Below are 21,617 nucleotides of genomic sequence, written 5' to 3'. Positions count from 1 at the left end.
AAAAAAAAAAAAAGAAGTGATCAGGCATCAGGTAGGGTTTCCAAGAAAGTGGGAGACTGACTTAAGTGGGAGGAACATCCCATTTTCCTCTTCCTCCAACTTTCTGCTTGGAATGTGGACATTTGGGCTGACATTGTGTTTGCCATCTAGAAACCATGCAGCGACTCAGAGGATGGGAGTCATGGGCTAGAAGCTGCTGACTGGCAGAGAAGAGAGAGGAGACTGGAGCTGCCACTGCAGCCCTGAGCTGTCTCCTTCTCACTCCTTGTGAGGAACTGAATCTATTGATTTCTGCCACTGTCACTTTAGGTGTTTGTTACTAGCAGGTGAATTTCATTCTTATCTGATACACTTGTCCTTCTGCTTGGCCTCTCGGTCCCTGTCTCTGAGTGGCACCTCACTCCCCAGTTGACTCAGATTTCAAACCCTGGGCATATCTTTTCCTCCCCTCTCACTGCCCCCATCCTGCCAGTCTACAGTTCTGCCCCTCCTCCCACTCCCTCTACCACCGCCTAAGTGCCTCTTAGGTGAAGTGGGTCCCTAACTGATCTCCACATCTCTGGTCTTTGCCACTGTCATCAATGTGGTACCCCTGGCAGGATACCCTTCCTGAAGAGTAACTATTCATGTCATTACCTTGCCCACAGCTGTCTAATTGTTTATCATATCCATAAAACAGCTCCAAACTCTTGAGCAGAGCATTCAAATCCCTCTACCACCTGGTCTAGCCCACCATCAAGGTCTTATTTCCGATTCTTCATCACACATCCCTCGAGGCATATGAGGCTGTTCCTAGTGCCTTAAACACTGCAAAGCTCCTCGCACCCGCATGCCTTTCTCTCTGTCCCTCGGATGCAATGACCTCCTTGCATCCTGCCATCCATCCTTCGGGACCCAGACAAGCTCCAGTGCTGCCCCTCTCTGATAACTTCTAGTTTCCTGGCAAGAATCGCTCTCTCCTGCCTCTGTCTTCCCACAGAACTTTGTATTCCTCTTGTGGAAATTTTAATGCTTTATGTCATTAAATTGCAATACCTTCTAAGGCAGAATATGACAAGTTAGGGACCACATCTTACTCATGTGTGAATCCCTTGCAGGAATCTTCTCCTTCCAGTAAAGAGTAGGGTTTCAGTAGAGGTTTTTTGAACTGAGATGAATTAATCAAGAAGTCACTTTATATTTAGCTAAGAGTATAAAAGAAGGGAATGAAAAGAGGTGAGAAAGAGTCCCTGGAAGAACAGGGGTCGCAGCTAGTTGCGACCAGGACTGGGACGCCCCTAGTGCTTAGCATGCACACAGTTGCATCAGCTCCTGTCAGCCTGCTGCCACCCTTTGCTTATCTGATTACTCATCTGTCCCATTAGTCCGGGATTCCAGGATTCTTTTATTCTTTTTTTTTTTTTTCTTTTGGAAACAGAGCCCACACCTGCTCTAAAGGGTCCCACACCTGGCTGTGAGTCCCAACCATCTGCAGAGCTTTTAAAAACAGAATTTTGGCTAGGCGCAGTGGCTCATGCCTGTAATCCAGCACTTTGGGAGGCTGAGGGGGGCGGATCATCTGAGGTTGGGAGTTTGAGACCAGCCAGACCAACATGGAGAAACCCTGTCTCTACTAAAAATTCAAAAAATTAGCCAGGTGTGGTGGCACATGCCTGTAATCCCAGCTACTCGGGAGGCGGAGGCAGGAGAATCGCTTCAACCCGGGAGGCAGAGGTTGTGGTGAACCGAGACTGCACCACTGCACTCCAGCCTGGGCAACAAGAGTGAAACTCTGACTCAAAAAAAAAAAACAAAACAGAATTTCAAGACTCAACTAAATCTCTGAAGAATAGAAGCAGGGATTAAAACTTATTTTTACAAAGAAATTAAAAACTTAATTTTACAAAGGTCAGGTAATTCCGATATTTGCCTGGGTTTGCAAATCATGAATATAATTCAACCTTTGCATTTTATGATGCGGTTGAGTAATGTGTCCAAAACAACACGGTTAGATAACAGTATAACCTGAACAAGAACTCAAAGATGCCTTGCGGCCCAGTCCAAGACATCTACTCAGCTACCTCTGTGTGCTTGCAATAAGAATTGGTGGCAATTAATGCAAGAAGAAGGATTCTATGAGACCAAGAGCTGAGGTTTGGATGGGTATTGCCCATGTTCCAATGGACTGGAGGGGACAGGCAGGGACTGGGTCTGACAGGAGTGTTGATTTCCTTCCCTGGTAGGGTTTCCAAGAAGCAACATGTCCAAGTCCACCTATTAGTCACAGGAGGTGACGTTGGCCCCTAGTGACGCTCAAGCCATGGTTTTTCTGAGCATGCCTTTTTCATTTAGCTTTTGCTCAGAGATGCTTAACACATGGAACCTAGTTGCTGACAGAATGACCTCAGCAGGGAGATGAAGGGAACTACTTTTTCACACCTGCAATGTTACTGATTATAAAAAATGATAGGTAACTTCCATAGATAGGGAGGGCTGCCTTAAGAACAATGGAGTTGCAAACTTCTGGAGTATTCTATAAAACTTGCTACTGTGCTGGGCGTGGTGGCTCCCGCCTATAATCCCAGTACTTTAGGAGGCCAAGGAGGGAGGTGACTTTGAGGCGCCAGGAGTTTGAGAGCAGCCTGGGCAACATAGGGAGACCTCATCTCTACAAAAATAAAAATGTTAGTGGCGTGTGGTGGTGCATGCCTGCAGTTCCAGCTACTTGGGAGGCTGAGGTGGGAGGATTGCTTGGGCCTGGGAGGTCAAGGCTGCAGTGAGCTGAGATTGCTCTACTGCATTCCAGCCTTGGTGACAGAACGGGACTGTCTCAAAGAAAAAAAAATGCGACTGGAGTTTGTTAGAATGCAAATTTTTAGCCTAAAGCATTGGAGATTCTGATCCACTAAGTCAAGGGTGGGGCCCAGAAATTTGTATTTTTAGCAACAGCCCAGGTGATTCTGAGGCTGGATGATACCTGGAGAAATCCTGTTTTGGAACTTGCTCTGAGGAGGAAGACGCCATCACGGAACATGGTAGTTAAAGACTCCTACAGAGAAAGAGAGTCACCTGGGTCTGTACTTAGCCTGCTCCTGAAATACTTGGAAGGAAACCAGCTAGAATCAATGTGTAGTATATTCTTTCAGATCAGAATCCTGTTGAGTTAGTACTCTACAGGAGTGGATCTCAACTGGGAGTGATTTTGCCCACCAAGGGGCCATTTGGCAATCTCTGGAGACATTGTTGGTTGTCAGAACTGGTGTGTGTGTGTGTGTGGTGTGTTACTGGCACCTAGAGGCCAGGGATGCCAGCAAACATCCTAAAGTGCCCAGGACAACCCCCACAACAAGTAATTCCCCAGACGAAAGTGCCCACAGTGGCAAGTTTGAGAAACTCTGCTCTACAAAATCAACAGGGATGCAGAGAAGTGTGGCTAGCACTTGGAAAGTCATAGAAGGGTAGAGTGGGGGAGCTGGTTCTGACTTTTGAGCAGGCTTGGTCCAATCCTTGCAGAATAGGAGGCCCAAACTGCTTGTTGAATTGTTCTGCTCCGTCAGTTTATGGAAACAAATAGAAGAGTTGTTAAACCTGGAGGTGCTTAGATCTTCTGTGAGCCCCTGGGTTTCTAAGCCCAGATGGTAATTAGATTTTGTGTCAGTCAGAGAAAATGAAATTCTGTGATCAAACCAGATGCACAGTCCATACCCAGAGTTGATGCACTGTTAGATAAATTAGATGCTAACAAAATCATCCCAACTCTTGATTTAGGAGAGGGTTTTGGGCAAATAGGAGGAAGCTAAATTCACAACAGCATTTGTAGCACCAGATGGGCATAGGAGCTTAATGCCTGACCCTCTGGTGTGGGGAACTCACCAGCCTTTTTCCAGAGATGGGTTAATGGCTTATTAAGTGAGCTGGACACGTTTTGGCAGCCCACGCTGATGGCATTGCTATATTAAGCCAGAATGTGTATGGGCATCTGGAGTCTCAGATGGCTGCCAAATTGATCTGTAAAGCTGGGCTTATGGGGAAAGTGAGCAAATGGCCATTTGGATGTCTGGGCTCAAAGATTAGGGTACAAAGTGGAAAACAGGCACATGAACCCATTGGGGATGAAAGGAGCAGCTCACAAAGGTGGTCAAGTTTCTGCCACTAAAGAGTCACACCACTTCTGACCAAGAGACATTCGGAAGCTATTTGCTTTGTGAGGTCCTGCTAGAATATCTGAGGACAACTACAGCAGATGAACAGCATAGAAGACAAACATATAAGGAACTCCTACTGCAAGTCACCTCATTAGAATTTTCATTTCATGGAGATGGAAAGAACTACCAGAAGGCAATTTGTTTTGCAATAGAATTTTAGGGAATCTTACTGATTGATTGAGACAGGGTCTTACTTTGTCCCCCAGGCTGGAGTGCAGTAGCATGATCTCAGCTCACTGAAACCTCTGCCTTTCGGGTTTAAGTGATTCTTCTGCCTCAGCCTCCTGAGTAGCTGGGATTACAGGCATGCACCACCATGCCCAGCTAATTTTTGTATTTTTAGTAGAGACAGGGTTTCGCCTTGTTGGCCAGGCTGGTCTCGAACTCCTGGCCTCAAGTGATCCACCTGCCTCGGCCTCCCAAAATGCTGGGATTACACATGTGAGCCACTGCATCAGGCCAAATTTTAGGGAGTTTAAAATAAATTTCCCCAGACTCTTTCTTGGGGATTGGTTACCTTATTTTTTGTCTCTAAAACAACTCAGTGAATCTAGTTTTTCCTCCTTGAGCTGATGAACTAAGTACCATTCACAATTAGGTTAAAGGCCAGGACGTTGCAATGGGTTTGGGTGTGAGTCGTTTACCAATAAAAATTATAGTCTAACAACAAGCAGCCATACTCGAATAGTCTACGAGGAGCAGAAATAAAAAGTTTCTTGATGAAGCCAAGGATCCAGAGGACCCTGGGAATAGCTCAGGATTATGTAATTTGGTGGAGGGACTAGCGAAGTGACCCTTGCTGAAACACGAGTCCCCCGATCATTCACAGAATGGACATAGTCAAGGGCTGCCAGATTTGGAAATGGGATTTGAGTGCCTACATTCTAGGCATTTCATTAACTTAAACATAGGTTATAAGTGAATACGAACTAGAAACAGAAACAAGCAGGCAGCCACATCCTCCAGGGGGTTAGCAAGCACTGTGAAAGTGTTAGTCCCCCATTGTGAGGCTTTTACAGGTCCATTTTCTGACTTGTTTCAAAGAAGGAGAGCTGATAATGTTGTCTAGACCCCAGATATTTAAGATGCTATGGAGAGATGCAGATATGCTCCAAATTTTTGAGTCTCTGAAAGATGGAAATGTAAAACCTTTACAGAGACTGCAGCAGATGTGCCTTTTAGGAGACTACTGGTGTTAGAATCTTCCAATTTCCATGGGATATGATGTGTTTATTGAGCTATACTCTGTGCCACACACTGTGCTGCGTGCTGGGATACCCAGATCCATCAGTAAAGAAAGCTCACTCCATATGGGGAGAGAGAGTCCTGCAGATACAACTAACAATCAGAACATGAGGAAGGAGGGCCCACTCCACTGGGGTGGGTGGAGAATCAGTGCAGTGTTCTCTTACCAGGGGACACTTAATCTGGGATTTGAAGTGCAAGTGGGATTTATGGATGGGGGAGGAGGCTGTGGTAGGCACAATGGCAGGGCAGGAAGAGAAGGCAGGATTTCCGGGAACTATAGAAAGTGATTGGGAACATGGGTCTGGAGCCCAGGGGAGAGGAGGTCAGGAGGGTGCCTCTATGAGTTTTCTGCAGCCTGGGAGGAGCAGAAGGCCTGCGATGTATGAGTGGGTTCTCAGAGGGAGGTGAAAAGCAGAGAATCTTGGCGATCCTTTGTGTGTAGGGGTGGGAAGAGGACAAGGAACCAACACAGCAGCCAGAGTGAGGAAGAGAATGAGGCACATGGACCGAGAGAGCGCTGAGGTTCCTGAAGGAGGGAATCATCAGCAGGGTAGGAGCTCAGAGAGAAACATGGTGGATGAGTAAGAGGAGACATTTAGTGTAACCACTGAACCGAGGGCCAACTGTAGACTATATTCATGGAAAGTAATAATGTTAATAACATGGGAAATTGATCCTGGTATAACATAGTAAGTGAATTGGTTAACTGGAGATGCCCTGGGTAGTTATGACTGGTTGGAAAATGGGCTTGAAAACCACTGAGCCCAAGAGCTTGGTGCTTTGGGTCTGCTGGGTTTTATCTCCTCCTCTGTTATCTAGAGGTGGGAGACATCAGGGTGTGTCAGTCCCCCTGCAAATACTCGGTTCTACATTTGTACATTTGCCTTAAGGAACTGTGGTGCTTCCGGTTGTTTTGAAAGGTTAAGGGGTTTAAAAGATGGCATCTTTTGAAGGAAGTTATTTGACTATAAAGTAAAAAACAATTGAGCTATACTGGATTTAATAGGAGAGGAGTAACTATCTGGACTGAAATGTAGATAGTTGACAAAGCAGTTTATTTAATGAAGAAAAAGTTAATACTGGATTTGCACCTTAAGTTGGAAATTTAAAATATAAGAGAGCATTTTGGTACTAAGGGGTTCACTGTTGAATTATCTGCAATATCAGAAATAAAGAGCACAGGCCTGGCATGGTGGTTCACGCCTGTAATCCCAGCACTTTGGGAGGCTGAGGCGGGTGGATCACGAGGTCATGAGATCGAGACCATCCCAACACGGTGAAACCCCATCTCTACTAAAAATACACACACACACAAAATTTAGCCGGGTGTGGTGGCAGGCGCCTTAGTCCCAGCTACTTGGGCGGCTGAGGCAGGAGAATGGCATGAACCCAGGAGGCAGAGCTTGTGGTGAGCCGAGGTCACGCCACTGCACTCCAGCCTGGGTGAGAGAGCAAGACTCCGTCTCAAAAAAAAAAAAATAAATAAAAATAATATAAAATAAAGGGCACATATGTGTTCAGTGGTTAAACAAATTACATGGTCCTTCTGTATCCACAGGGGATTGGTTTCAGGATACTAAATCTGCAGATGCTCAAGTCCCTTATATAAAACGGCTATGCGGCCGGGCACGGTGGCTCATGCCTGTAATCCCAGCACTTTGGGAGGACAAGGTGGGTGGATCACTTGAGATCAGGAGTTCAAGACCAGCCTGGCCAATGTGGTGAAATCCGTCTCTACTAAAAATATAAAAAATAGCGGGACATGGTGGTGGGTGTCTGTAATCCCAGCTACTTGGGAGGCTGAGGCAGAAGAATTGCTTGAACCTGGGAGGTGGAGGTTGCAGTGAACTGAAATCGCACCACTGCACTCCAGCCTGAGTGACAGAGTGAGACTCTGTCTCAAAAAAAATAAATAAATAAAAATAAAAATAATCAATAAAATGGCTATGCACATCCTCCTGTATACCTTAAATCATCTCTGGATTACTTATAATACTTAATATAATGTAAATCCTATGTAAATAGTTGTTATGCTGTATTGCTTTATTTGTATTATTTTTTATTCATGTATTAGTATTTTTTATTTTTTTCTGAATATAGAAAATTCTTTCCATGGTTAGTTGAATCCTTGAATGTGAAACCTGTAGATACTGAGGGCCAACTGTAGACTATATTCATGGAAAGAAATAATAACATGGGAAATTTATCCTGGTATAATATAGTAAGCAAAAAAAAGTAGGATTCTTTCTCTGACTGGTGTAATTAAGGGGGATTTAAATTTCTCTTGTTTTATACTTTTCTGAATTGGCCAAACTCTCTGAAATGAGTAACATTATTTTAATCCTGGGAACGGCCTGGCATCACAGGCAGGGCTCTTCCTGCAGGTGGTAAGGTGGAAAGATCATAAGGTTCTGGGTCAGAAGAGCAGCTCCTGTCTGATCTGTTTCCTATGGGCCATGTAATGCTGGGCAAGTCCTGTGAGCTGTGGGAGAGGCCTTGGCTTCTCACTCAGAGTCTGCTCTAGAGTAGGGAGGGAGGAGGTAGTCAGAGCGGAGGACAGCCTCTCTGCCTTGTCTTGGGGACCTACCTCCAGGTCGAAGCTGTCCAGGGCTGGGTGGAGCTTCTCCTGGCATGTGAGACAGTCCCTCTGACAACTGCTGAACACACTGGAGAAGAGGCTGAGCAGCAGCAGGTCACAAAGCAGGACTTTCATGGTGCAGGAGCAGGAAGCAGGTGCTGGAACAAACAGGAAGCATGGCGGTGAGTACAGCCATTCTCAGGGGCTGCTCAGGGCCGGAGATCCTAACCCAGAGAATGCGAGAAAGACACTTTGCTGTCTCTGGCAGGATGGCACTAGGGGCCTGTGATTCACTTTGCAGGGGTGTAAATTGTCAAGGCCATAGGCGACCCGGCCTATCACCTAGGCTCAGTGTTCACACACAGGCTTGTTAGTGTCTGGGTTCCTGGGTTAGTCCTGGGTGGCAGGACACTCCTGTGATTCCTGCCACCTGGCTGGCCTCGACACCACACAGATACTTTTGGGAGCAGCTGTGTGGCGGCAGAGACAGCTTTCTTGGGAGCTAAAGGCATCACTTTGTAGCTTACCAGCATGTGACGTTAAATCAACTACTCTGAGCCTCAGTTTTCATAGCCCATAAAAGGGGAACAGTGGCACCTGCCTTATCACAGGCCTATTATGAAGATGAAATGAGATCTGTAAGGGGAGTTTTGCAAAGTGCTGTGCAAAAGTAAGATGAGTAAAATACGACATTTATTAATGACTCAAGTGCTTCCTTTCATCCTCCTGGCCTTCCCTGCTGCAGCCAGGAATGCCCCCAAGCCCCCTATGCCCCGAATTCTCTCTTCCAGGTACTTGCCTCTTATCCCTGTTAGATGTGAGCTAGTGCTATGGTCTATCTCAGCCTCCCTAAAATTCCTGTGTTGAAATCCTAACCTCCAAGGTGATGGTATTAAGAGATGGGATCTTTGGGCCAGGCACAGTGGCTCACGCCTGTAATCCCAGCACGTTGGGAGGCCAGGGCAGGTGGATCACTAGAGGTCGGGAGTTCAAGGCCAGCCTGGGCAACATCATGGCAAAACCCTGTCTTTACTAAAAATACAAACATATATATATATATATATCTGGGTGTGGTGGTACACACTTGTAATCCTAGCTACTTGGGGGGGCTGAGGCAAGAGGATTGCTTGAACCTGGGAGATGGAGTTTGCAGTGAGCCGAGATCGTGCCATTGCACACCAGCCTGGTTGACAGAGCAAGACTCTGTCTCAAAAAAATAAAAAATAAAAAAGAGAGAGAGATGGAACCTTTGGGAGAAGATGAGATCATAAGACTAGAGCCCTTATGAATGGGATTAGTGCTTTTATAAAAGAGGCCCCAGAGAGCTAGCTAGTCTCTTCCACCACTTGAGGACACAGCAAGAAGGCAACATCTAAGAACCAGGAAATAGACCTTCACCAGACACTGAATCTGCAGGCACCTTGATCTCAAACTTCCCAGCCTCCAGGACTGTGAAAAAGAAGTTTCTGTTGTCGGCAGGGCACAGTGGCTCATGCCTGTAATCCCAGCACTTTGGGAGGCTGAGGCAGGTGGATCACTAGAGGTCAGGAGTTCAAGACCAGCCTGGCCAACATGGTGAAACCTCATCTCTACTAAAAATAGAAAAATTAGCCAGAAATTGCTTGAACCCAGGAGGCGGAGGTTGCAGTGGTCCAAGATCACACCGCTGCACTCCAGCCTGGGTGACAGAGCAAGACTCCATCTCAAAAAAAAAAAAAAAAAAGAAGTTTCTGTTGTTTATAAGCCACCCAGTCTACGCTCTTTTGTTACAGTAGCCTGGACAGACTAAGACAGTTGGCTTCCCGAGCAAAGGGCCATGTTATTCACCTTGGCATTCCAGGCCAAGCACGGGCCCTGGCATGTGGAACTCGCTATTTAAAATTGAACAAAGAAACTATTCTAAGATAGTAGCTCCAAGGATTGGTTGATTAGATCAGTGATTTGCAATCTTATGTAGGATTGCCTGAAAGGTGTGCAGTTTTCACTGTTTCTCCTTGAAACTTATCTTTTGATCAAGCCTTCTGAATCTGAAAGATGCTTCCCTGGACTGTATCGTTTTGGGTCCCTGTAGAACCATCTTTAGGTAGAGGATTAAATGGAAGAGGAACAAAGAACTTTCTAGAAATGTAAATGTTCTTGACTGAAGTCGCAGGGGTATGTCCATTTGCCAAAACCCATTGAGTTGTCCATTTACATTATGCAGTTCCCTTAATAAAGAGTTCAGTGTAGAAAGCCAAAAATGACTGCTTTTATTACTTTTTCTTCAGATGATATTGAGGAACTGTAGAAGGTCTTGCTACTCCAAAGCACCCTGCAGACCAGCTGGAATCTTGTTAGAAATGCAGATTCTTGGGCCTCACCCCAAAACCACTGAATCACGATCTGCATGTATTTTTCTATTTGTTTTTGTTTTTGTTTTGAGACAGAGTCTTGCTCTGTCACCCAGGCTGTAGTTCAGTGGCACAAACTCAGCTCACTGCAACCACCACCTCCCCGGCTCAAGAGATTCTCATGCCACAGCCTCCCGAGTGGCTGGGATTACAGGCACATGCCACAACACCTGGCTAATTTTTGTATTTTTAGTGGAGACGGGGTTTCACCATGTTGGCTAAGCTGGTCTCGAACTCCTGACCTTGTGATCTGCCCACCTCGGTCTCCCAAAGTGCTAGGATTACAGGCATGCACTACCAGGTCCCGCTAATTTTTTGTAAGGATCCCAGGTTACTTGTATCCATGCCAAAGTTTGGGAAGTGCTGGTATGAGAAGGACGTGAACAAAGGAGGGACCTGCAGCTGAGCCCACCCCAGTTCTTCTTGTGCATCATCAAAGCATTTCATACCCAGAGGATGACGACTACTGGGGTGCTCAATCAGTGTTTGTTAAATCAGTGAGTTGACTTTTTGTTTGTTTGAGACAGTCTCGCTCTGTTGCCCAGGCTGGTGTGCAGTGGTGCAATCACGGCTCCCTGAAGCCTTGAACTCCTGGGCACAAGCAATCCTCCCACCTCAGCCTCCCAAGTAGCTGGGAGGATTGTTTGAGCCCAGGATGCTTGGTTAGTTTTTAAATTTTTAGCAGAAATGAGGTCTCACCATGTTGCCTAGGCTGGTCTCGAACTCCTGGCCTCAAGTGTTCCTCCTACCTTAGCCTCCCAAAGTGTTGGGATTACAGGCATAAGTCACTGCACATGGCCAATGAATTCACATTTGAGACGGGTTTTGAAACAAATAATGAACACAGTGCCTACATAAATGACTGTATCGCAAATGCATTTGAAGTGAATTTTTCTTCTCTATCCCAAGGACCAGGGCTTTAGTTGAGATTTATTGCCTTGGTTATTGTAATAGCCTCCTAATTAGTCCACCTAATGATCTGGCTTCCCCCCAAGCCATCTCCAATCTGATGATGTCACCTTATATTTAAACTAATTTTATAACCTCGTTGCTGTCAGGAGGAGCTCCAAGGACTTAGCACCAACCAACTCCTGCCTCATCTCCTAGCACCTAACCTCACATAGCCTCTAGTCTCAGTCAATCATGTGTAGCTCCCAACTGTATCAGGCTCTTAATGTCTTTTTTTTCTTTTTTTTTTTGAGACAGAGTCTCACTCTGTCTCCCAGGCTGGAGTGCAGTGGCATGATCTTGGCTCACTGCAACCTCCGCCTCCTAAGTTCAAGTGATTCTCGTGCCTCAGCCTCGTGAGTAGCAGGATTACAGGTGCACACCATCACATCCAGCTAATTTTTGTGTTTTTAGTAGAGATGGGACTTCACCATGTTGGCCAGGCTGGTCTTGAACTCCTCACCTCAAGCGATCTGCCTGCCTCGGCCTCCCAAAGTGCTGGGATTACAGACATGAGCCACCATGCCTGGCTTCTTAATGTCTTTTTATCTTGGCACTTGCTGTTCCCTCTGCCCAGAATATCCTTCTCCAACTCATCCTTCACACACACCTCTAGCATCATCCCTTCTGGGAAGCCATGTCCACCCCCTGGTCTGAGTTAGATCAGTCTCCTCTGCTGCCCTGGCATCTGGAAGAACACATCATAGTGGGATGCCAGCGAGACTCGGGGGCCCCATCCATCAACACAGGCACAACAGACCCACGCTGCAGAGTGGCGGTGATGTGCGCTTTCTCATCTGCTAATGACTACAGACTGCCTGCTTCCTATCACAGCTCTGAAGCTTGCTAGCTGTACTTGACCTCTCATTTCCTCATCTGCAAAAATGGGATGAAATTAGTACCTATCTCAGAGGATGATTAGTGGGTTAATGTTTGTAAGCAATTAAAATAGCACTGACAGGCAATAAGAATACATACGAAATGAAAAGAAGGAAAGAACCTGGCATGCAGCATTCACTCTAACACTCTTTTTTGTTTTTTGAGACAGTGTTTCACTCTGTTGCCCAGGCTGGAATACAGTGGCACAACCTTGGCTCAGTGCAACCTCCATCTCCCAGGTTCAAGCAATTCTCTTGCCTCAGCCTCCTGAGTAGCTGGGACTACAGGAGTGCACCACCCCGCCCAGCTGCTTTTTGTATTATTAGTAGAGATGGGTTTCACCATGTTGGCCAAGCTGGTCTCGAACTCCTGACCTCACGTGATCCACCTGCTTCAGCCTCCCCAAGTGCTGGGATTACAGACATGAGCCACCATGCCTGGCCTTACATTTCTCATTCTAAGTTTCCATCTTTCTAGACATTTTTGTAGAATTTGTTCCAAACAGCATGGCTGTGCCCTCTACAGCCACATGGTGGCAGTGGCTATACGTCGCAGAAGAAAGGGAAGGGAGGAGAAAAGGAGCCGTTTCCTTTCCTTCCTAATATGAGGTTGTAATACAGAATGTGTGCATAGGCTGAGCTGACAAGCTGTGACAGATGTTAGCAAAATGCCCTCCGGCTGAGGTTTTTTGTGAACTTCATTAACTGGGGCAACTTGCACATTCAGGAAATGTTGGCTGGTTTGACTGATGCTTGCCATCTCAAAATCTGGGTAAACGGGATTTAGGGGCGAGGTGTAAAAGGAAGATGAACTTCTGGGACACGTAGTGCATGTTCCATTTGATAGTCTTCCCGCAGGTGAAATGTGACGCCCTGCAGCTTGGCACTTGGGGAGACCTTGTTGAGTGTCCTTGGCTGTAGCCAGGACCTCCCTGTGGGTCAGAGGCACATCTACCTTTCGGACTCCAACCTCCCGACCCTTCTCTGTCTCCCCTCACTTTTAACAATTGACTCCACTGATTATTTGAGGAGCCATCCATACTCAATGCTATCCATTCCCTGCTGCAATTCACAGAATCCGCAAAATGGAGATGACCACATAGTTCCATCCACCCTACAGGTGGCTTGCAAGCTTTAAAATGAGATTAATGTCAGTGAAAACTTAAAATTACGTAAATATCATTATAAAAGAGACAGCATTCTGTATTTTCTCATACACCTCCCAACACCTACTACAACTGTGTTCTAGGTTAAATCAGATTTTGAACTTTGAAAACTCAGTAGATGTTTTTCATTTGTAAGAAGTCTTGACTATATCTACATGCCGGATGATGTTCTGTATTTAAATGGAGATGAGTAGTTAGTTAATCCACGAGTTGTATTTGTGTTTAAACCTTACACTGTGGATCTGTGTGACCGCGGACAAGTCCTGAGATGGTCAGTCCTTTCAACTACAAAGTGGGGATAATAACAGGTTTGTTGTTACATTGATGCTGAAACTTTATACTTTGTAACGGTGGGACTGTGTGCAAATTATTTCACTTCTGTGAGCCCCAGTCTTCTCAACTGTGAAATGGGAATAGTGACAGGTTGTTGCTATTTTTATACAACCATAGCAAACATCAGTAAATAAAAAGTTACCTGAGTAGGTTGAATTTTACATGGCTTGAATTTCACTTGGTGAGCCAAGCTCAGCTAATACTTCTATGTGGCAATACTATATTCTGGGCGTCTCATATTGAATAAAGAAATGTTGAATTGCCTTTTCTTTTGGTAATGACACCTCATAAATTTAATTGTGCCTTGCTGTTTATGAAGATAAAATACCACTGTGGCTTGGCCTTAATCGATTTGCATGTAATCTTGCTTCCAAGGGCAATATAATTAGTTGCTTATCTGTTTGGAGAATCACATATGCAGCTTTAGCCAAAGCTGGACCCTAATTGAGTTTTGTCTTATGACCTATTCGAAGTCCTGTAATTTTGATGCTGCCAGCAGAGAAGAGAAGAGGGGACTGCTCTTGCTAGAGGCAGATACACCTCCATCCTTTTCATCAACCACATGTAGAGAATATTCTTGACAGGTTACTAAAAAATTTTATATTCATATATTATACAACCCTATAATCTAGGGTTAATATCAACCCACATTTTTAAGATGAACATAAACTCTTAGAGGTTAAGCAATTTGACTAGGATCATCCAGTTTATAAGTAGCAGAGCCAGGACTTAAACTCAGGTGTGTTGACTCCAAATCGTGTGTTCTGGGAAACCATCAACTTTACACACTGTTTCTGCTTTTGGAAGGTTGCCAAATTCTGATGGCATCTCATTGTGGTGGAATCTATTTGCATTTCATAGCAATCATATTACTATGACTTTAGAGCACTATGAGCCAGGCTTTGTGCTAATTGCTGTACAAGCATCACCCTATGGGGTAAGTGCTATCATCCCCATTTTATAGTTGAGCAGATTGAGGCTTGAGGAGCCGATATAACTTGAAGTGGCAGAGCTGGGACTCATGTCTGATCCTGCCCGTCAGTGATCCCTGCAGCTGTCTTCGTGTAGGACTTCCTCTTGTCCTGAAGTCTGCACTCCCTGTCTGATGACAACCTTTTTTATTTACTTTTTATTTTTTATTTTTTGGAGATGGAGTCTCGCTCTGTTGCCCAGGCTGGAGTTCAGTGGCGCTATCTCGGCTTACTGCAACCTCTGCCTCCTGGGTTCAAATGATTCTCCTGCCTCAGCCTCCTGATTAGCTGGGATTACAGGTGCCCACCACCAAGTCTGGCTAATTTTTTTTGTATTTTTAGTAGAGACGGGGTTTCACCACGTTGGTCAGGCTGGTCTCAAACTCCTGACCTCAAATGATCCTCCTGCCTCAGCCTCCCTAAGGTGCTGGGATTACAGGCATGAGCCACTGTGCCCGAGCTGATGACAACCTCTTTATCGTTGCTTCTCTCCAGTTCACACAGGGATCCTTCATTGCACACCAGCTGCATGTCCATCAGAAGATAGGTGGGTCTTCCCGATGCCCCATTTCTTAGACCCATTGCAGACAAGACTCCTACAATGGAGTTTGTGCTTGTTTACCAGCTATTATGGACAGAGGCTGCTTTAGTTTCTTTTCCTCTTCTGGCTGATACAATTACACTTCCAGTGTCTCTCCTCTGATCTAAATTTCCACCTGGAAAGAGGGGGATGGCATAGAGGAGGTGGAGGAAAGAACAATTGCCCAGCCCAGCACAGGTCAAGCATTCCCCAGGCTGGGGAGAAATGAACGCCCGAGAGCTGTGCTCAGAAACAAGAGTCCTGGCTTCTAGTCTGGCTCTGTCATTACCTGTGGGATTTTAAGCAAGACCTTTTCTCTCTCTGGGCCTCAGCTTTTCCCTCTATAAGAAGAGGCAGTTAGATGAGATGGTTAATATCCTTTGATTTTATGTATGGCCAGATATTTGTCCTTTCCTGGAAGTGAGAAAGGAGGGAAGAAGGGAAGAAGAGAAGGAGATGAAGACTTCATGGGGAAATAGCTTCCGGGCAGCATGAGGAAAGCCATAGAAAGAGTGTGGGAGGGGCAAAAGACACACGTTCAGGGCTGCTGCAGGTGGGAAGGTAGCCCTCAACTCCCATCCTCCTGGTTCTAGGCCACACTCCCACATATACTGGCAACATAATTTAAGTAGATTTTGGAAAGCTTTTATTTGCTTTTAGCTGGGTGTGTTGGCATGCATCTGCAATCCCAGCAACTTAGGACGCTTGAGCCCAGGAGTTTGAGACCAGCTTGGGGAACATAGTAAGACCCCTATCTCTAAAAAAAAAAAAAAAAAAAAAAAATTAGCTAGGTGTGGTAGTGCACATCTGTAGTCTTAGCTATTCAGAAGGCTGAGGCAGGAGGATAGCTTGAGCCCAGGAGGTTGAGTCTGCAGTGAGCTATGATTGTGCCACTGCACTCCAGCATGGGTGACAGAGTGAGACCCTGTCTGTAAACAACAACAACAACAAAAGACCAGCCTGGGCAATATAGCAAGAACTCCAACTCAAAAAGAAAGAAAGAAAAGCTTTTATTTACTTTTATGTAATAAAATCATTCAATGTTCTTTTCTAAAATATTGGAAAACACAGAGAAACAGCAATGAATTTAGGACAACAATCTTCAAACTTCTTTTTTTTTTTTTTTTTTTTTTTGAGACAGAGTCTCGCTCTGTCGCCCAGGCTGGAGTGCAGTGGTGCGATCTCGGCTCACTGCAACCTCCGCCTCCAGAGTTCACGCCATTCTCCTGCCTCAGCCTCCTGAGTAGCTGGGACTACAGGTGCCTGCCATCACGCCCAGCTAATTTTTTTGTATTTTTAGTAGGGATGGGGTTTCACCGTGTTAGCCAGGATGGTCTCGATCTCCTGACCTTGTGATCTGCCCACCTCGGCCTCCCAAAGTGCTGGGATTACAGGCGTGAGCCACTGTGCCCAGCCAAACTTCTTTAACTTTGTACCCCTAGCAGTCGATTTTGAGTACACATTCCTAATTTATTTATAAGTTACATACATTATAAAATCCACTAAAATGCAAATTAGGAAAGGTAAGATAAAAACAAAAGTCTCAATCTCCTGAAGCCCATTGTGAGTTTGGAGGAAGCCAGAGCTCTGGCCGCCCTGTGGTCCTGGCACTTGCTCTGTGTGGCTCCTATCAGGAACTCCACACATGTTCCTTGGCTGAATGAATGAAAGGATGAATGGGGAAGGAGGGTGGGGAAAGATTGCAGGCCAGTGTGGAAAGAGGGGAGGTTGGATCTGAGCCATTGTGGGATGGCAGAGCTGGGGTGCACGGTGAGGCATGCTGTCTACTCCACCTGCCAGGCTGGGTCCCCGGGCTGATGATTTTGTGCTTCTGCAATGTTGAAGCAGCTGCCAGTATTAAAAACAAAAACAAAAACAAAAAAAACCCCACAGGATCATGGAAAATTGAGACTGAAACTAATTGTAGCCTATCCAGGGAAATGCCCAGAAAACTGGCTTGCCCCTGAAATCGATGTGCTCCAAATCTCACAACTAGTTTGTGATTAGATGGAAAGCTTTATGTTCGATTGTGGGATTTAAATAAAAGCATTTAGAAAATCCAGTTTGCTTCACAACTGCCCAGCAATTCAAGCCACTACCAGCCATTCATTGTCAGGACGGCTCCTGTTTTCTGAGAAGGGCCCATCCCTTTCCTAAGATATCTGAGGAGTAGCTCCACCCAGACTCGGAATGCAAGATATTTCAAAGCTTCCTTCGTGGGCTTTGGGAGCTGTGGAGCTGGATGGGGAAAGGAGGGATCACTGAACCGTGTCGGTGCAAGTAGAGAACGCTCACCTGAAACTTCTCATTCCTACCCATGTGCATATGTGCGTGTGTGTATTAGCACGAAATAAGCACGTAGACAAGCTTAGCTCACTGCCTGGCACAGAGTGGGTTTCAAGAAATGTTAATTCCTTTGCCCTCCTTTTATGTGTTTGACCTGGCTGCTGCCTCCCTCTTCAAAGCCCTTGACCCATCCAAATTCCACCTGCCTTCTCACTTGGTGGAATCCCAGGAACACCTGGAGGATGTGCTCCTTCTCCCGAATTCTTCTAGCACTTGCTTTCTGGATTATGCGATTTAGGACTGAATTACACCCAGCCTTGCATGGTCCTCTAATTGTTTCTCATGTTTGTGTTATGTCTCTCCTCTACCCCCGACCCCACTATGAGTTCATAAGCACCCCTGACCATAACGGGGAGATGAACTGGAGCCACAATGGCTTGGCTCAGTCCTGACCCTGCCACGTACTGAATAAATCATTTAATCTCTCAGCTTCAGTTTCCCCAACTGCAACACCGAGATAATGGCACCACCTCACAGGGCTGTTGCTGGGATAATAGGTGTGAAAGCGCCCAAATCGTTGTACAAATGTAAAGTGCTGTTATTATCACCTCTGCTGAATCTACTGGAGCCCCTGCAAGCCTCCCTGCCTGGTAGAGTATAGACGATAACTACCTGATTGAATACAGAATAGCTTCGTGACAGCGCCTGTCATAGGCTCCAGGGAGCACAGGTTTGAGCAATCCTGCAATCACTCCCTTCATTGACAATGCAAACTCGCCTGCATTTTATAAATCCCTAAGTACTCTCAGCTTTCAGCTGATAAAGCAGGAGCTGCTGCCCTGTGGGCAACAAAACTGCGCCCTCAAAATGACCCGAGGCTGTACCACAGCGCCCTCACCAGGCAGCACCAGGCGGCACATGGAGATGTAAAACCTGCTGCTTTTGCTGAGGTGGTGATGGTTGGCGATGGGTTTACCAGGGACCCTCCCCTGCAGAAGACTCAGCAAGCCCAAAGGAGCACGAATCCTTTTTGTTAAAGGTAACACAGCCTCATTATAAGCTTGTAGAATATTTCCCTGCCACACTTTACAAATGAGAAAAAAAGAGGGTGCATGCAGTAGCCACCCACAAGCAGTGAAAAAGAGCAGTATTTGCTTTGGGAGGTTTTGATAAGAAGCCAGGCAGTTACTTTTCCTATCTATGTTGAAAACTCTGGTTTAGGCTTGCTGGCGAATGCCGTGCAAAGCTCATCTTTTGTTAGTCTGCCGAACAATGTTATTGGTTATAATTGGGGCAATTATGGGCTGCTTGAGGAAGCTAAACACAGATGTTTAAGCGCAGGATCGGGGTATTCAAGTCCAAAGCAGCTTGCTTTAAATAGTCCATTTCCCGAATCATCCTTACTTGAAATTCCCCCAGAACTTGCCCATGTTCAGAGCGAGATTGGGGGAGGAGGGGCTGGGTAGTGAAGCCGGGGAAGCAAGACTCCAGGGAGAGAGACGCACAAAGAGACGAGGAAGAAAGAAGGTAGCTGAGAGAGCCTCGAGAGTTGGGATGCGGTGACTATGAACGGAGTATTCTGCATGACCTGGGCAAAGACCTTTAGGTGGGGGAGATGGGCAGGGGGAGAGAGATGCCAAGCAAGAGAAGAGCCCTCTAAATGAATCAGGTTCTGGGAGACCAAGGTCACGCCCGTAGAAATGCTCTCCGGAATTCACGCGCCGTGGCACTCAGCAGTGTGTGTATGCAGGTGAAGCACACTCCCCAGGTCTGGCGCTTCCCCATTATTTGTAGCAATTTCTGCTGGGAGAAGGGCTCCCTCAGGATTAAAAACTCCCATCTGGATGGCATCAAGTTCAGTGATAGGCGGAGAAGCAGCCTGCACACCGCATCGGAGAGGAAGCCACTGAGAGAAAACCCTCATGAGGGGGCCAGGGGCTTCCTGGGGGCCGCCCCGTGGAAGGCAAGCCCCCTCCCAAGTGCCTGCCCCTCCCCTGACCTCACTCCTCCAGCAGCCTCCTCTCGACACAGAGCAACAACCACGTAGGGGCCACAGCTGGGGAAGCAAAACTTTTCCTCATTTCCAAGTTCCTCTCTTTCTGCTTCTGCGTCTTTCTGAGGTTAAAAAAGAGACTCAGCCCTCCCCCGTTCCCCACCATCCAACCGCTACAAAGGAGATGAATGAAGAAACCATCTCGCAAGAGGCCAGCAGCATCCACGCTGGACAAAGGAGAGAGGCCGAGGAGCCAGCCCCTGGTGGCCCTGCCCTCCCGGAGCTCCACGCAGTTAGTCCAGTTAGTCGCGGTCGGGCTGGGGGCCCCCGTGCAGTTACCTACCTGAGAGCTGTCAGTCCCCGGCTCCCTCCGATGGATGCGAGGCTCGGTTCCGCTGTCTCAGCCACACCAGCATATATATCCTCTCCCCCACGCACAGCCCTCCCCTTCCCTGCCCACCTCCATGACACATACACACACTGACCCCCTTCAGCAACCAAACAGCAGAACCCGCAAGCCTTCCTGGCTGTTCCCTTCTCCCGGCTCTGCCATCAGACCTGTGACATCCCCACCTCCCCATCAATCCATTCTCAAGCCTGCTTCACCTGGACTCTGTTCAGCCAGGATCCCACAGCTGCCTTCCCTGTGCTTCCAGAGGCTCTGCGAGGACTGACGGGGAGCTCTGGCAAGTCAGAAAAAAAGCCTCCTGGTGACAGTGATGAGGCAGACCCCAAATCCTGGAGTCTCCTTGAGCAACCTTTTTGCCTGAGGATTGAAGAATAGGAGGCAGGCAGAAGGGAGGGGAGCTCACGCCAAACTCCCACCGGCACGGAGGAGCCCAGGGCTGAGCTAAGCCAAGCCCCGACCTAATGTCACTGCCCCTAACTAGGCCACTCAAGAGGTGGCTGTACCTGCTCTGAGCCAGGTCAGGAGGCATTTCCACAGGTGCCCACAGCATGGTGCGATGGAGAATGCTGAGACTCGAGGCTCAGATGGAAGTGTTTGAAATTCGGCTGTACAGTCAGAGCAAGGCACATCTCTTTGTGAATCTCAAGTTCTCCTTCTGGAAAAGGAGTCTAATACTGCCCAGGATGGTTGTGAGTAGAAAAAGGAGATTCTGTCTGAATCTACCACACACGAGGCCCTTAATGAATGTGCTGCATCCTCCCTCTCCTCTCAGCCCGCTTTTCACACTGATTAGTACCACTTGGATGTAGAAATCCCATATCAGTGTCTGGTGTCACAACAGAGAGCTTTTAAAGCTTCTGCACCTTAGGGTGTCACTACCGAGGGCCCTGGAGGCTCAGAAGCTCTGGAAGCTTCCCTGTCCCTTACTGCAGAGCCTCTTTGCCTTCTACAGCCGCCGGGGGTTGTGGGCTGCAGGAAGGGAGCTCACAGGCTGAAGGCACAGGCTCGAGGGTTTAGCATCCTTGGGGACCCCACGTTTCCTTACCTTAGATGAATTGCACTATGACCCTGTCCTTGGTTTTCCTAAGAGGGTCTACAATATTCCAGAATCCCAGGGTTTGAACCTATGTCATCCAAGGAGCTCAAGCACTCACTCATATGGTAAGTCCAGCTCTCTGGTCTACCCAGGACTGGGTGGAGAAGGATTGAGGGAAGCATCTGCCCTGACTGCAAATGGTATAGGGTTTCTTTTTGGGGTAATGGAGATGTTCTGGATTTAGACTGTGGTGATGGTTGCACAACACAGCAAGAATACCAAAACCCACCAAATTATATGCTTTAAAATGGTGCATTTTATGTTATGGGAATTACATCTCCATAAAAAGAAAATAGGAAAAAGACAGCAAACATCTGCTCAGGTTAAGAGCAACAGGTTCTGAGAATAAAATTTCCCTTCCATCTGTGTTCACAGCAAAAGGGCTCAGGAGACCAGCACACTCACGATTCTTCACTTAGATCTCTGTTGCCCAAACCTTACACTGCAGGTCACAGCTACTATTATGGACCCTTTGGGAAACCAGCATGTTCACTGAATGACACGGGGTCACTTTTGCATCCTGATGTACTTCAGTGTCTCAGGCCTGGAACCTTATT

The 21,617-nt window shown here is 46.8% G+C and overlaps 1 protein-coding gene across 4 annotated transcripts in view; it reads right to left on the bottom strand.

The window, feature by feature from the left end:
- Positions 1-20,198, bottom strand: part of PNOC (prepronociceptin) — a 26,024-nt gene extending 5,826 nt beyond the window's left edge. For 2 of the 4 annotated variants that reach the window (XM_032143482.2, XM_032143479.2), the window contains exons 1-2: positions 19,899-19,976; positions 8,020-8,168 (exon numbers count right to left, since the gene is read on the bottom strand). In XM_032143482.2, coding sequence (XP_031999373.1) covers positions 8,020-8,145 — 126 coding nt within the window. In that variant the 5' untranslated portion in view covers positions 8,146-8,168; positions 19,899-19,976. Of the gene's footprint in view, positions 1-8,019; positions 8,188-19,898; positions 19,977-20,161 lie in introns of those variants that run through there. The other 2 variants (XM_032143480.2, XM_058433492.1) reach the window with 2 other exon arrangements.
- Between the last annotated feature and the right edge of the window lie 1,419 nt (positions 20,199-21,617).

The sequence above is a fragment of the Hylobates moloch genome, unplaced genomic scaffold (genome assembly GCF_009828535.3).
Source record: "Hylobates moloch isolate HMO894 unplaced genomic scaffold, HMol_V3 SCAFFOLD_22, whole genome shotgun sequence".
NCBI classification, from domain to species: Eukaryota; Metazoa; Chordata; class Mammalia; order Primates; family Hylobatidae; genus Hylobates; species Hylobates moloch.
This window is presented reverse-complemented; position numbering and strand designations above follow the sequence as displayed.